Source organism: Eretmochelys imbricata, chromosome 15 (assembly GCF_965152235.1).
Source record: "Eretmochelys imbricata isolate rEreImb1 chromosome 15, rEreImb1.hap1, whole genome shotgun sequence".
NCBI lineage: Eukaryota > Metazoa > Chordata > Testudines > Cheloniidae > Eretmochelys > Eretmochelys imbricata.
The window spans coordinates 20038816-20054142 of NC_135586.1; the positions used below are offsets into that span (position 1 = coordinate 20038816).

Sequence of the window (15327 nt, forward strand, 5' to 3'; positions counted from 1 at the left end):
CCCGCACTGCGTATGCGCAGTGGCTCGAACCGAACAGCGGGAGCAGCAGGATTGCGCTAGGGGCAGCGGGCAGCGTAGCGGATGTGTCCGGCCCCCCAGCTTCCTGGGAGGAGGGAAGGGAAAGTGCGGCCCCGGCGCCTGGGGTAAGTGGGTCCCCGCCGGGGCTGCCGAGCTCCCCGGCACCCGTCCCACGCGAGGAGCGGGCCTTGGTCTGGGGATTCCCGGGGCCGTTTGAAACATGGAGCCTACATTTCTCCTGGATCCTCCACAGCAACTGGAAGGAGAAAGCGGCCTTTTAACTTTCATCTCAGCTTGGTTGGCTAAAAGAGGAACGTACGCCTTGTTCTACCATCTTGCTGTGGGTTATTCCAGAATGTCTTAGACGGCCAGAGAAGCGTATCAGAGGTTTAGATAGTAAATATAGTTGGGGTGGTTGTGTTTCAGACCATCCATATTTTGAATGATTGCATGAAGGTTATTGGTTTAATTAACTCTAACGGTAGAATGTGTTCCTAATTTTGAGGCAGAAAAACTTCTACATTCTTACTCAAATGTATATCTTCTAACATTCAGTTACCCCAAAAAAGTTAGTGTCACTAAATTTCTGTTTTTATGTATTCCTTTAGAATTTACTTTAAAAAACCAAAAAGGTGAAAATGCACCATGGGAACGGTCCTCAGAATGTTCAGCGTCAGCTCCAGAGGTCCAGATCCTTCACAGGTAGTGAGGGAGAAGAGCAGCAGACCAACTTACCGCAGTCCCCTGCAACTTCATTTGCTCCTTCTGCAAGCCCATCTGCACCACAGTCCCCCAGTTACCAAATACAGCAGTTTATAATGAGTAGAAGTCCAGTAGCTGGGCAGAATGTGAACATCACACTGCAGAATGTTGGACCGGTAGCATCAGGAAACCAACAGATAACACTTACCCCTTTGCCAATACCAAATCCAACATCACCAAATTTTCAGTTTAGCCCTCAGCAAAGGAGGTTTGAGCATGGATCTCCATCGTATATTCAAGTTACTTCACCATTGCCCCAGCAGGTTCAGTCTCAAAGCCCTACACAACCCAGTCCTGTACCAGTGCAGTCACTACCAAATGTTCGGGCAGGCACTCCAGGTTCTGGCTTGGGTATGTGCAGCCAGAGCCCTACTAGAGGATTTGTAGATGCTAGTTTGCTTGTGCGACAGATCAGTCTGAGCCCTTCAAATGGTGGACACTTTGTATATCAAGAAGGATCCGGAATCGCACAAATTGCTCAAGGAACTACAGCACAGGTACAAATTCCATCTTCTGGGGCACCTGCAACTGTACGAGAACGCAGGCTTTCACAACCTCATTCACAGACTGGTGGCACCATTCATCATCTTGGACCTCAAAGTCCTGTAGCTAGTGGAGCAAACATGCAACCATTGACTAGCCCCGGTCATATTACAACTACTAACTTGCCACCGCAGATCAGCAATATTATTCAAGGGCAGCTCATGCAGCAGCAGCAAGCACTTCAAGGGCAGCAGTTGAGCAGACCCATAGGATTTGATAGGGCTTCTGGTGGATTAATAGCTGGAGTTGGAGGACCCAACTCCGCAGGCCCGCACCGCAGCTTCTCCCCGTGCATGGGATGGGTGCAGGGCGGAGGGGAGCCCAGCACCTCCCACTCTGGCACCCCCGGAGGGGACCCACTTACCCCAGGAGCTGGGGCCACACTTTCCATTCCCTCCTCACAGGAAGCTGGGGACTGTCACTGGGGATGGGGGAAAATACATCTCTTACGGGCGCTGATAGGAGACAAACCGCGAGTTCCGTTCCTGTACTGTGACTCCCTCACTGCGTATGCGCAATGGCTCAAACCAAACAGTGGGAGCAGCAGGATTGCGCTAGGGGTAGGGGGCAGGTCGCCCCATACACGTGTCCTGTCTTTGGCATGCTAGGGAGGACAGCCAGGAACCAGGACCCTCATCCTTGCTAATCATATCACCCGCTCAGAGTGACTGGAGTGAGAGAGCAGGGCAGGGACACAACACAGAGAGCAGTGGGGCAGGAGAGGATCCCCTCAGGATGGAGCTCAGCGTAGGGCACATTAGCAAGCCCTGGGAGATTTTCTACACAGACCCCATACCCACCCTCCAGAGGCATTTAAAGCAGGGCCACCCAAGCTGTGTGTTGGGAATGTCCACAGGGGGTCAGAGGGGAAAGAATCTTAACCCAGGCCACACACTTTGTTAACAGCGTACATATGAGACATGCACAGAGGTGAAAGTTAGCTGGTACGGTCCAGTACGGCGTACTGGCAAAAGCCAGTATGCCGCACCGGACCAGACCGGCTTCCCTGGTGGTGATTTAAAGGGCCCAGTGCTCCTGCCACTGCGGGGAGCCCCAGGCCCTTTAAATCACCTCCGGAGCTCCAGCAGCGGGGCTTTAAAGGGTCTGGGGCTCCCCGCAGTGGCAGGAGCACCAGGCTCTTTAAATCCCTGCCTGAGCCTGACTGCTGGAGCCCCAGGGCTCCGGCAGGGATTTAAAGGGCCCAGAGCTCTGCAGCAGCCGGAGCCCCAGGCCCTTAAATTTGCCCTGGGGCTCTCAGCTGCCTCTGCAGTCGGTAGCTCCGGGGTGATTTAAAGGCCCCAGGGCTCCCAGCCAGAGTCCCGGGGCCTTTAAATCACCTCTTCCAGTTGAGGCCATGCCCCCTTTAAGTTACTTTCACCCCCAGACACGCACAAAGAAACAGGACAGAAAGAAGGCAATTTATATAAAAAAGAAAGGACACTTTATTGTTCAACTTACACTCGGTTTAGGCAGTATGTCAGTGCTCACTGAATTCCTACTTTACAGCACTAAAGATTCATCTAAAAATTTAGTTTGCATTTTGTTTCCATACACCTAACAGGACACCTATTCAGTTCAGTAGCTCTAACAAAAAAAAGCCAGCAGTTTTCACTGTTATGCATTCCATTTAGTGCAACACTCCACAAGTAAAATGTACTTCTGTTTAAAGAATAACTGGCTATTATTTGATATTGTTCTGGAGACAATAGCCTAGCACAATGATGAACATGTTGATTACACCACTGTCTCTGTAATTTAGTTATTCACTGCTTTGGTACAGAAAGATGGTTATTTTCTGTCAGCAGAAAGCATTTCATTTTAACAGACCTTTTATCTGTACATTACAATTAATATATTTTCAATGTTGAGTACATTTTTCTTTTTTCAGATTTCAGTAATAACTTCTCTTGCATTTATGTCTGTAAAAAAGTGCTCGAGTCTTCATTTGGAAAATAAAATGTGGACAACCTGCGGATTTTATTGTCATGGTTTAGCAAATATGAAATACTGTACTTTTCTGCTTATTCTAATGTAATCATTAGTTCAACAAGGTTTCATAGATGCTTTCACAGTATGAAAGTAGGTAATTTCCTGTGCACTTTTACTTGCTAATTTTGGTTGAGACTGCTGAGTTCTGTACACCTGGGGTCAGTGAATGGAGAGAGACTATTGTCAGGATCTGTTCCTCTATTGATTTCTGGGGGATCAACTGAGCTGTAGCCATTGCTGCAGAAATCATTTAGGCGTGGTGACCTGCAGGTGGTGACTGGGACACTGCCGCAGTTTGTGACTGAGCCTGAACCTAAATTATAGATGAAGGTAAGTTACTAGCTGATTGTACATTTTACACAGTCAAAAATGTGAAACAAAGGTAAGAGATGGCAGAAACTCTGGAGAAGCCAGAGACTAAGAATATAACTGGAAGTCAGGAGAATGAAATGCTGTTCCCAAACATGATACTGATTTACTGTGTGGTTTTCGCCAAATCACTTAATTTCTCTGTAATCAGTTTTGCCATTTATAAAATAAGAGAAATGAGACCAAGATTCTTGGAGTTAATAAGGATAATATTATTTTGCACTTATGTAGCACATATCTGGGGATTTCAAAATCACCTTACAAACATTAATTCTCAGAAAACACCTGTGAGGTGAGTAATGCTTTCATTTTACAGATAAGAAGATACTCATAGAAAGATTGATTTGCTCCAGGTTACAGAACTGATCAGTGGCCGAGCTGACAACAGAACCTTGGAAAACCCAATTTTTAAAAAATCCTTAGCAGGTCACTTAAAGGAGAAGATCATCTCTAGTATCTGGCTTACCGACGAGCAAAGCAGTAGTGATGCAAAACTGTCAAAACAACACTGAAAAGCATATATCATTTGAATGAAACAGCAGGCAAAGGTGCTTACCTTTTCTACACAGTAGCTTGGCCTTGAACCATCTGGGAATGAATGGCTCTGTTGCTGAGCTACTTGATGTGTAAGTTTTGGAAACTGATGGACATGTACATCCAATGTCTGGGCTCCTGCAAATCAGCAGTAAAATAAGGTGCAAATGTTAGTATTTAGAATGTAACACACATTTATTCTAAGAATATCATCAAAATGTCTACCTTTTCCTATTATATTTCTATCTAACCGTATATATTATTGTGATATAAAATTTAGTTTCGGACAGGATTTGACAAAAGTCCACTTCCAATGGCAAACAGGACATTTTTCTAGTCTTGCCTACAAATTCCAGTATGCAATATTAGACACATTCTAGAAATATAAAAATAAATGGAAGGACTATCAATTATTGTGCATCATGGATATTACTACAACTTACAAAGTTACTTTGCAACCAAATATATTGTTTAAAAGGGTGCTTTCAATAAGAGTCTTCTAAAAGCACCAAAAAAGTAGGAAAAATATTAGTCTATGCTATAAATTTAGTAACCTAATTTAAAAACCTTTAAAATTTAAGTGTCAAAGTGGTTCTGAAGTCCAATTAATTTAATAAATTGGAATAAATTTATAAGATTGCCTCTGAGTGAGATTTCTTTGTACCTGCTGCTTTCTGTGGATATCCAAGGGCAACGGTAATCTCAGTGACAGAGATCTCAGTAAGAGGGAGTGTTGCAGCTCCTGCAGATGGTACAATTGTTGGTGGAACAGACATCACTGGAAGATTTGCCTGAGGAACTTGTGCTGCCTCAGGTGTTTGGATCTGGATCTGTCCTTGTGCTTGAAGCTGGGAAGCAGAAACAAGAATCTGAGCAGCAAGGAATCAGGATCAAAGAATATTAGTTGTTTTTCACTAGATCTTTGCAACATGACAATTATATGTTCAGAAACTGAATATAAAAGCTTTATCTAATCCACTGGAATCATTTTACATCTAGCTCTGTTGTGTTTGGGACCTTTTGGTATTTTTTTAAATAGGGTACACTTGAGGTTTGTAACAGTGAGGGCTGCTCCAGGCCGAAATGCTGTTGACTGCAGGGAGCTACTAATGTTGCAGTTCTTGCTGACAGGTCAGTTGCAATTTCTGTTCTGTACTAACATTTAATTTTCCCACTTCTGCTGCACATATGATTTGTGCAAAGGTTTTCAGGTTCTGAGATAAAGATTTCATTCAATTATGGTTCTATATCCTATTTAATTTAATAATAAAAATACTTTACACTTCTATAGTACCTTCCATCAGAAGTTCTCAAAGCTCTTTACAGTTAATACTCACATCTCCTTGCTTAAAGGTAAATAAGTAACAATATCCTCATGCCATGCACGGGTAAGCTGAGATTCTAAATTGCTGTGGTGACTTGCCCCAGATATCATAGTGAGGGGCTGAGTTATGAAGAGAACCTTAGGAATCTGGGCATCTTGTCTCCTGTTCTAACCATTAGAGCACATGTAATGAGCTATACTCAAACACTGTACATCTTCAGATGAAGTGGGAAAGTACAGTTTTCTGAACAGCAGAGGACTTACTGAAAGAAAGTGTGTAATGCCAGTCAACAGTGAATCTTGTAACTAAGTAGGAAGAAATGTTGATTAACTTAGAAGCATTATGTTCATTATGTAGAAACATCATGAAAGCAGGCAAAGGAGGGCAGCTTAAAGTAATTAATGGGCATTCTCAAAAGTTCAGCCAGAGAAGAACAAAACCTCCAGCTCCACCCTTCCAGGCAAAATCAAGCTGGGGGGGGTCTTGAAAATCTGGTCACCAGAAGCATCAAACCGGCATGAATGCTCATGGTTTAAAACCATATAAACTACAAACAGTACAACAAAAATTTCCCACCAATTCCTTTTCTGTTGGCGAAGAAATACTAAGAAAAGGATTGGAGACATGTTTTTCTTAAAACATCCGTTCCTTGTAAGAGCTTTCCTACACTTTTTATTTGGACTGGAGTCTAAAGCTACATCTGCAGTACAAGCTAACGGCATGATTCCCGTGCTCATGTACACGCACTCACACTAGCTCTCATTGAGCTAGTGCAAGTGTATATAGCAGTGTACTTTGTGCCTAGTACAAACCCGAGTAGGTATGTACTCATCACAGCTAAGCTGTGTCTCCACTGCTGCTACCAGTGCTATTTACACTCACACTAGCTCAATGAGAGCTCACGAGTATGTGTACAAGCCCAGGAATCACACGCCTAGCTTGTAGTGAAGATGTACCCAAAGTGTGTACCTGGGACTGAATCCGTGGGACTTGCACCTCAACTGCTTCTGTCTCCTGCTGCCCAGGAAGCTGGAAATGGACAGGTGTGACTGTTTTACTAAAAAGCTGAACTTCTGTTGGCTTGGCTATAAAAGGAAGAATATAGAAGACAATCTCTCATCAGAGTGTAAACTGACATTCTTCCCCTCCCATCTTCTTTTACTTAATAATTTGAAAATAACTAACACTTAAAATGCAAGTTTCTAGCAGTTTTATTTTCAGCAGCAGAATGTGAAAAAAACAGTGGTTACCTGACATAACCTGAGCCACTAAGGGCGTTTGGGTCTGCCATGTTGTCAGACTGGTGGTTACTATCGATGATGCTGCCACAGACATTCCTGCTTGAGAACCCTGAGTAGATGTTACAGTCACTAATTCTGTTGGAGCACTGGATGCTGCAGCTGTTTGTACCTGAGCTGTACTTGCACCTCCTGAAGCCTAGAAAGTGTTACACAAAGTAACAAAGTATCATGGTCAATTTATTCTAGAATATAAGGTGGTTGGTTTTTTTAAATATACAATACAAAGCAGGATGTTTGACACATGCGCCTAGAGCCTGAGATAGGCACAGTGAACAAGTATGAATGAATGAATAAATAAGTACATTTGATCTGTTCTTTGTGCTGAATGACATTTTCCATATAATAAAATCTAGCATGGGATAAAGACACAGGAATCTTGTCCATATTAATTATTTGACACCAATTTACAACTTTGAACAGCAAGGCTGTAATATTTAAGAGTTCAGAAGCAAAGGACAATATTTATCAGAATTTTCAATGGAAAATGCTAATTTTCTAGTGCAGGTGGCCTGTGACTGACCCTGCCAAAAGTTAACTAAAAGAATGTACACCATCTCCAACCAGGGGGATTTTAGAGAACTCAAGACTGTGTACTCTGTTAGGCCGGGAATAATTAGCTGAACATTTCAAAGCTTTTTCAAAATGATATTGCTACACACAACAGCAAAAATGGATTGCTTCTGTACTGTTTCACAGATTTGAAATTTTCACTTTAAAAAGGGTACTGTTCATGCACTGTGTCTAATAACTACATTTAAAGGGTTTTATAAAGTAAATGTTTTTAAATTAACACTAGTGTTTCATTCACTTATTATCTCTTTTCCTATCATGTTGGATGTATCCCTGACTGGTGGAGATTAAAACCTCACAAGGGACTAGACTGGATGATCTAATAGGCACTTCTGCACATCTAACTGGATTTGATCTGAGTTTAGAGCATCAACTTTCTCAGTTTAAGTGAAGACAAATGCACCTTTCTCGCCCAACCTGCTCATGCAACACAACACAAAGGGCCCAATCCTGCAATCAGATTTGCTAGCACAGACTTCTGCAGCTATGTGGCGCGCCACTGAAGTCAACTGAACTCTGTAAGGCCATGGGGATCAAGGCTTGCTAATTCAGTTGCAGGGCCGGGACCTAGAAGAGTGCATATCTCTGCACATATTAATATTAAGTGGAAAGATCCAAATTTCAGCTTTAGAGATATTTAGTTTCAACTAATCCTGCCAGGTTGGCTACCACAGTCTTTACTACTAACTGGGGCTGTTGCACCATCAGTTGTTCTTGTGGCTGAAGCTGGGCTTCTGCTTGCCGTTCAGCTAGCTGCTGAATTTAGAGTTGGCAAGCACACTGCTGCTGAGGCTCTGGGCCTGTCTGCTGTTCGGTCAAAGCCTAAAACAATAGGAGGTGGGGAAAATATTAATTGTTGCTACCTTTTTCCTTTTGCATTATAGTACTATTTGTTTGTTACAGCTCTTCACTGTAAAAATCCTGCTTTCTCCTGCTAAAGCCTGCAAAAGAGATATCCTGAAATGGGCCATTAGTTGTATGTACCAAAAATTGGATCAGAGGAGTTTGAATGACTTCATAAAAATATTGCAATACAACATGGTGCCTTTCTGCTTCTGATCTGGTATAATTTTGTGGGCATTTTAAAAGCCACAAAGTCTGAAAAAGAAATGGATCTGGAATTAACATAGGTAGACGAAATGCTGATATCTTTGATCTACTGGCAAATGGGGTTTAAATACTAACTCGCCCAGACAACTATCCAATGCCACGCACAGATGAACTATTAGAGAAACTGGGACGGGCCCAGTTCATCTCTACCTTGGACTTAACCAAGGGGTACTGGCAAGTACCACTAGATGAATCCCCCAAGGAAAGGTCAGCCTTCACCACACGTCGGGCTGTATGAATTTAATGCACTCCCTTTCCGGGTGCGGAATGCACCCACCACCTTCCAAAGACTTGTAGATGGTCTCCTAGCGGGATTAGGAGAATATGCGGTTACCTACCTTGATGATGTGGCCATATTTTCGGATTCCTGGGCAGAACACCTGGAACATCTACAAAAAGTCTTCGAGCACATAAGGGAGGCAGGACTAACTGTTAAGGCTAAGAAGTGTCAAATAGGCCTAAACAGAGTGACTTACCTTGGACACCACATGGGTCAAGGAACTATCAACCCCCTACAGGCCAAAGTGGACGCTATCCAAAAGTGGCCTGTCCCAAAGTCAAAAAAACAGGTCCAATCCTTCTTAGGCTTGGCCGGTTATTACAGGCAATTTGTACCGCAATACAGCCAAATCGCAGCCCCACTGACAGAACTAACCAAAAAGAAACAGCCAAATGCCATTCAGTGGACCGAAGAGCGTCAGAAGGCCTTTAACCAGCTTAAAGAGACACTCATGTCTGACCCTGTACTAAGTACCCCAGACTTTGACAAACCGTTCCTAGTAACCACAGATGCATCCGAGCGTGGTGCGGGAGCACTTTTAATGCAGGAAGGACCGGATCAAGAATTCCACCCTGTAGCGTTTCTCAGCAAGAAGCTGTCTGAGAGGGGAAGCAACTGGTCAGTCAGTGAAAAAGAATGTTACACCAAGCCACTGACTTTCCTGTTGAAAGATCCAGTGTGGACAGCTTTGAGAAGGTCTCAGATGGAGTGAAAGCTGTTAAGAAAGTTAAACAGTCCTATAACCAAGTGGCTTTGTTTGGCCAGCTTGTTGGGGAGACAAGGTTGTTGAGAAAGGAATGTCTCCATGTTAGCTCTGTAAGTGAACACTATGTGGCCCAGGTCAAGATGGGGGCTCTTAACCAAGAGAGCCCGAATTGCAGCCCTCCAGACTGGAGTGCTGGAAGAAGACCCGATCCCAGTTCGACCCCTGGGGGTTTTGGGGTGGCAAAAGGGCACAGGCTGCATAAGCCTTCCCATATGCGGCATGCAAGTGCTATCAACCACCCCTGACATAAGGGAGGCCGTGAAACTGGAAGGGCCTGGTGTAACTCTCACCAAGGAATGGGAGAGATGCTGGGGCATCCATGGGAACGTTGGTGGGTTCGAACTTCTCCAGGTCACCGGCTAAAGTGACCCCGCTCAGGTCGGTCTCAAAGGTGATAAAGCAGGACTGTTCTTAATGTTTCCTCTGAATATTGTGGGGGTGCCTCAGTTTCCCCTATGCAGTTCTTAAGTATCTAGGTGGTGGGATAAGGGTGTATGATTGCTGCAGAGCCCTATAGGGCAGGTGTGTGCAAGGGTCTGGACACAGAGAATGGCCGACTCCCTGTTTCCTGGCAACTGATGGCCAGGCCCTTTCCCCCTGCAAGGGGAGAGCTAAAGGGTTGGAGAACAAAGGAATCAGGTGACCTCCTGGCCCTGGAAAGGGACAAAGCCCAGAGGAGGAGGGGCTGGACAGAGTTTTCCGTTGGGGGCTTGCTGGGGACGAGGAGTGAAGTGCAGACGTGGTTGTCTGGCTCACTGCCCCCCAAAATGGACCCAGCTGGGGGGTCCTGTTCTCTGCACCTACAAAGCTGTGTTTTAGATCATGTTCCTGTCATCTAATAAACCTCTGTTTTACTGGCTGGCTGACTGTCACGTCTGACTGCGGAGTTGGGGTGCATGACCCTCTGGCTTCCCCAGGACCCCACCTGGGCGGACTCGCTGTGGGAAGCGCACAGGGGGGCAGAGGATGCTGAATGCTCCGAGGTCAGACCCAGGAAGGTGGAAGCTGTGTGAGCTGTGTGTCCTGAAGACAGGCTGCTCACAGAAAGGAGACTTCCCCAGAGTCCTGACTGGCTTCACTGGGAGCAGTTCCAGAGCATCGCCCAGGAACTCTGTGACAACTGGTGGGATAAGGATGTATGATCGTTGTAGAGCCCTAGAAGGTAGGTGTGTGCAGGGGTCTGGACACAGAGAATGGCCGACATCCTGTTTCCTGGCAACTGATAGCCTGGCCCTTCCCCTCTGCAAGGTGAGAGCTAAAGGGTTGAAGACAAAGAAATCAGGTGACCTCCTGGCCCGGGAAAAGGACAAAGCCCAGAGGAATTAACATAGGTAGAAGAAATGCTGATACCTTTGATCTACTGGCAAATGGGGTTTAAATACTCTACACTGCTATAGAATGATTTTGAAATGTCCACGAAAAATATGAATTTTCCACAACCCATTTAAATGTTGCTTATACAAATAATACATACATAAAGCACATGATGACATTACAGAATAAAGTAAACTTCTAGAGTGAGAGAACGTACCTTTTGCTCTTTTGACATAGAGTCTGTACAGCAGAATGCAGCGTGAATCATGGAGGATGGCTTATCATAGTTATTTCTACTGGAAGTAAATATGATATAGTTTAAATAGCTGATTTTTAAAAGGCTCTATAAAAACCTCCAGGAACAGAAAATCTTGCATCATGACTAATAGCTTGTGAATAAGAAAAGATTTGAGCACTTAGAATTAGGTCCTCTCTCCCTTTACTACTTAATTCTATCTACTTCTGGGCCCTAGACTTTGCGGTTATCTACACACTTGCACAAGTTTAGTTAAACTAGTTTAGTTAAAGCAATGCGAACACAAGTAGACATACTCTATTGCAGAGGCCCCCAAACTGTGGGGTGCGCCCCTGTATGGGGGCTCAGAGGAATGTTTGGGGGAGACATGGGGGGTGGGGGCCAAGCCAGCCCCCACAGCGGACAGGGAGAGAACAACACCCAGCCCTGCTCCACTCCCAGCTCTGGCCCCATCCCCAGCAATGACCCCCAACTGCGGCTCTCCATCTGACCCCAGCCCCTGACCACAGACTCACCCCCAGCTGCGGCCCCTTTACCCTGTCCATGCTCCTGGTTCTGGGGGGATGCAGACAGGGTTGGGGGGTGGCATTACCCTGAAAAGTTTGGGCACCACTGCTCTATTGGTTTAAAACTGGTTATATCGGTTTACCTTGCCCTGAACCTATATAAAGGAGGTTTAAATCTAATAAAGAGCTTGTCTAGATGAACAGTTAGTGTTCAGCAAGCTGGGGTGAAAGACCACAGCATGCCAGCCTGTTGCACACTAAGGGCTTGTCTACACTTGAAACGCTACAGCAGCACAGCAGTTGCACTGCAGCTGTAGTGCTTCAGTGTATAAGCACAGTGTATTACCGATACCAACGGGAAGCTTCTCCCATCAGCATAAGTAATCCACCCCACTCCCCCCGAGAGGCTGTAGCTAAACTGATGGAAGAATTCTTCCATCAGTCTAGTGCTGTCTATGGCGGGGGTTGGTCAGTTTAACTACAGAGCTCAGTGGTGTGGACTTTTCACAACTCTGAGGAACACAGCTGAGTCAACCTAACTTTTAGTGTAGACCAGGCCTAATTCTTGGTGTGACCCTGCATGATTTATCCTACTGATGCATGCTAGAAGTTCCCTGGTGCGCTTTATACACTGCTGTTTGAAACAGCAATAGGTCAAATGTACTAGGAATCGTCTAGAGCGCAGGTACCATGCAGCCAGTGCACAGCAGGCTGGAGCAATGTAGATTTACACACACACACACACACACACACACACACAGTTTGTCCAGACATGCCTTAAGAGTGTCCATACACAAAGTATCAAAAAAAAAAAATCACACCTTTAGTTAAACTGATGCATCTGTGTGCATAGACTAGGCTTTGTTTGATGTCTACAAGGTTCAAAAGAGACGACAAAAGACTAAATAAGGACTGGAGTTCAGATTTACACCCTAATCCTGATCTATATCCTGCCCATCATCTTCCCATTCTCCCTTCCTATCAAACATAAAAGTGAAAATCAGCTACTGTTTTTGGATGTCCTAAAAATAATTGATCCAGGTTGCCAAAATACAGCAATTATTATTGATCCAGGTTGCCAAAAATACAGTAACAATGAGGTTTCTCCAATAACCTTCTTTTACAGCAATTCAGACTTCCTCCTCTCTTGATGAGCAGAAGTTGTAGGACTGTGGCTCTCAAGTAACAGTCATGCTATAGCGTGTGCAGAGACACTGGAAATCCTTGGAAGGAATTCTGTCTGACCCAAACACACTGCAGCAAGAGTTCTGCCACCCTTTCAACAGATGCAACATGCACTCCAGTCCTTGCCTGGCTAGTTCTGATGGCTAGATATCCTTTTCAGAGTAGCTAGATGTGTGAAGTGCCCAGTTTATATCAATGACCTTTAAATCTGAAATATGAAGATAACAGTGTTGATGTTTAAGCTGGCAGCTATTTCACTGCTGATCATTTTAGCTGAACCAAACTATAGTGCTTATCCCAGTCTTAAAATCACCTCTCATGCTTCTGCATGTGCCAAAATACCCAGTGGTCCCGACCCATCTAACAAAACTTCCAACTTCCCTTTTCACTGTTGTTCTACATTGTCCTCAGTTATACCTGTTGTACCCCATAGTTCAGATTTTGGCCTCACTAAGGTTAGAACAACCCTAGTTATACCACAATGGGATGGCACGGGTGTGGTAGAGCGCACAATTCAATCTGCAGACCTTCTTACTGGATATGATGCATGACATGTAAAGAACCCAGTTTGGCTCTAAAAGCTCATTGTAAGTTTGCAGGTTGTCGGTCCTAAAAAAAATGGACAAATCAATGAATTTCACAATGCCATTTTTAAAGAGTCACTCTTATGGTGGGACCATAGTTGCAGAGTTTTATGCAGGTCTCATTACCCAAAAGGATGGTAGCCATATTGCTGGGATTAAGAGGGGCATAAAGGAGATAACTGATCAGTGGGGCATGCCCACCTCACCATTCATACAGCTAGCTGGAGGTGCAATTGAGACATTACAATTTCTGCGACTACTGAAGCATGATTTGGATTCTTCAGGAAGGTAATCATGCCCAAACTGAAATTCACAAGAATATCTGTGGAATCAGAACGCCTTTGACAAGTATAATGGAATTGTCTGTGTGTGTTTGCATCACTCTTTCGCACTCTCTCTCTCACACACACACACACACACACACACACACACAGAGAATATCATTCTCAACATCATTTTTATCAGATTTAAAACATGTAAATGATATGGGCTTTAAGTAAACATACAGAGGTTTAACTGAGGGACGACTTCTTCTTGCTATCTTTTTCATTAAATCAAAGTGACTCATGTAAAGTTGGGTGTGTGCAGCATTCGGGTCTTCAGCATAGATATGTCTGGCACAAACAGGGTGACTACTGATGTTCTGAAATAAAAATAGCATCAGATGATAAATGTCATAATTCACCACTGTAATATCTCAAAAATTATGGTTTATATTAAACCAGACTCTGACACATTCTAATTCAATTTTTTGCCACTTGAAGAAACTAAAAAGAAATAACTGCCTTGTCATTTTTGTTTTAAAATTTACCAACAAATCTGTTATTAAATAGTCACTTCTATAGCGCTTTTCACCATCAGGGAATTTTGGAAATGTCAGTTAAACCTGAAAATACCATGTAATTTCCTAATTTTACAGATAGAAAACTGAGTCAAAAGACATGAAGTGACTTGTATAAGGTCATTCATCAAGTGAGTGTCAGAGCAAGGAATAACATATATGAGTTTTGTTCCCAATGATCAGACCGTGTTTCTTTTTCTGGGGGGAGGAACATATTTGCATAAATAATAAGATCATATCTGTGGTTCCTCTCTTATTCTATGGACTCAAGAAATGTTTTTATAATAATAGGTGTGTGCATTGTCTCTCTCTCTCTTATAACTCAACTTCTCTTAACTGTTAAGTTTGTAATAATCACTGGATTATCTCCCTGACATGATTGCAAAGAGGTAAATCCTTTATATTGATGAAAGAAAGTTAGGAACTTAATTTTTTTTAAACTTGTGGTTTACTATATAGTGCAAAATTAAGTTTAAAATTTGTTTTATTTGATATAGTCAGGTGTAAACTCTCTCTGAAAACCACACTCATAACTAGTTTTTGCTTTCTCCTTTAGATGACCTTCAAAATCAGTCATAAAACAGAAGACGTTACAATATTTCAGTTTTATTTTTTGCACACTATAGTTATAGCCAATTAACAGCAATGCTTCTAAATTGCACAGATATTTCAGTGAGCCTCACTTATGACTCAATGTTGGTATGTGATAAAGTCTGATAATTTGAGTCCAAAGAATCACTTCCAGAAAGATATGACTAATCCAGGAGGCACTAATTAGAGTTGACCCAAAGAATTAATGATTTAACACTAACACGTTTGCCTCTACGCTGTAGAGAAGCAAGAGCTGAGTGAAATATTTTTGGCAAATAGTAAACATTTGCCAAAAAATGCATTTGGGGGACAGGGAGCTCAAACTATTTGTGAATTCAGGTCAAATTCAGCAAATAGTTTCAACCAAAAAAAACTGAAAAAAATTGGAAACATCGACATCTCATTTTGACAATATTGATTTAACACATCATTTTAACAATACTGATTTGATTTGACATTCAAAATATTTCATTTGGCTCAAAC

General features: G+C 43.3%; 2 protein-coding genes across 10 annotated transcripts in view; one reads left to right on the top strand and one right to left on the bottom strand.

The window, feature by feature from the left end:
* The first annotated feature begins 6 nt into the window (after nt 1-6).
* On the top strand, nt 7-2405 carry LOC144275466 (putative EP400-like protein). The gene is made up of 2 exons (XM_077834709.1): nt 7-143; nt 627-2405. Exon 2 carries the CDS (start codon nt 657-659, stop codon nt 1929-1931), a length of 1275 nt encoding a protein of 424 aa, XP_077690835.1. The 5' UTR covers nt 7-143; nt 627-656; the 3' UTR covers nt 1932-2405.
* Nucleotides 2406-2764: 359 nt separating this feature from the next.
* LOC144275465 (E1A-binding protein p400-like) overlaps nt 2765-15327 on the bottom strand; it is a 54452-nt gene continuing 41889 nt past the window's right edge. For 5 of the 9 annotated variants that reach the window (XM_077834705.1, XM_077834703.1, XM_077834707.1 and 2 more), the window contains 7 exons: nt 13919-14055; nt 11099-11177; nt 6791-6977; nt 6510-6625; nt 4880-5063; nt 4238-4353; nt 2765-3625 (listed from right to left, as the gene is read on the bottom strand). In XM_077834705.1, the coding sequence (XP_077690831.1) occupies nt 3563-3625; nt 4238-4353; nt 4880-5063; nt 6510-6625; nt 6791-6977; nt 11099-11177; nt 13919-14055 (882 nt within the window). In that variant the 3' untranslated portion in view covers nt 2765-3562. Of the gene's footprint in view, nt 3626-4237; nt 4354-4879; nt 5064-6509; nt 6626-6790; nt 6978-8099; nt 8234-11098; nt 11178-13245; nt 13438-13918; nt 14056-15327 lie in introns of those variants that run through there. The other 4 variants (XM_077834706.1, XM_077834708.1, XR_013348035.1 and 1 more) reach the window with 4 other exon arrangements.

Excerpts from the sequence above, each read along its gene's own strand:
- LOC144275466 (XM_077834709.1), top strand. The coding sequence starts at position 657 with ATGCACCATGGGAACGGTCCTCAGAATGTTCAGCGTCAGCTCCAGAGG.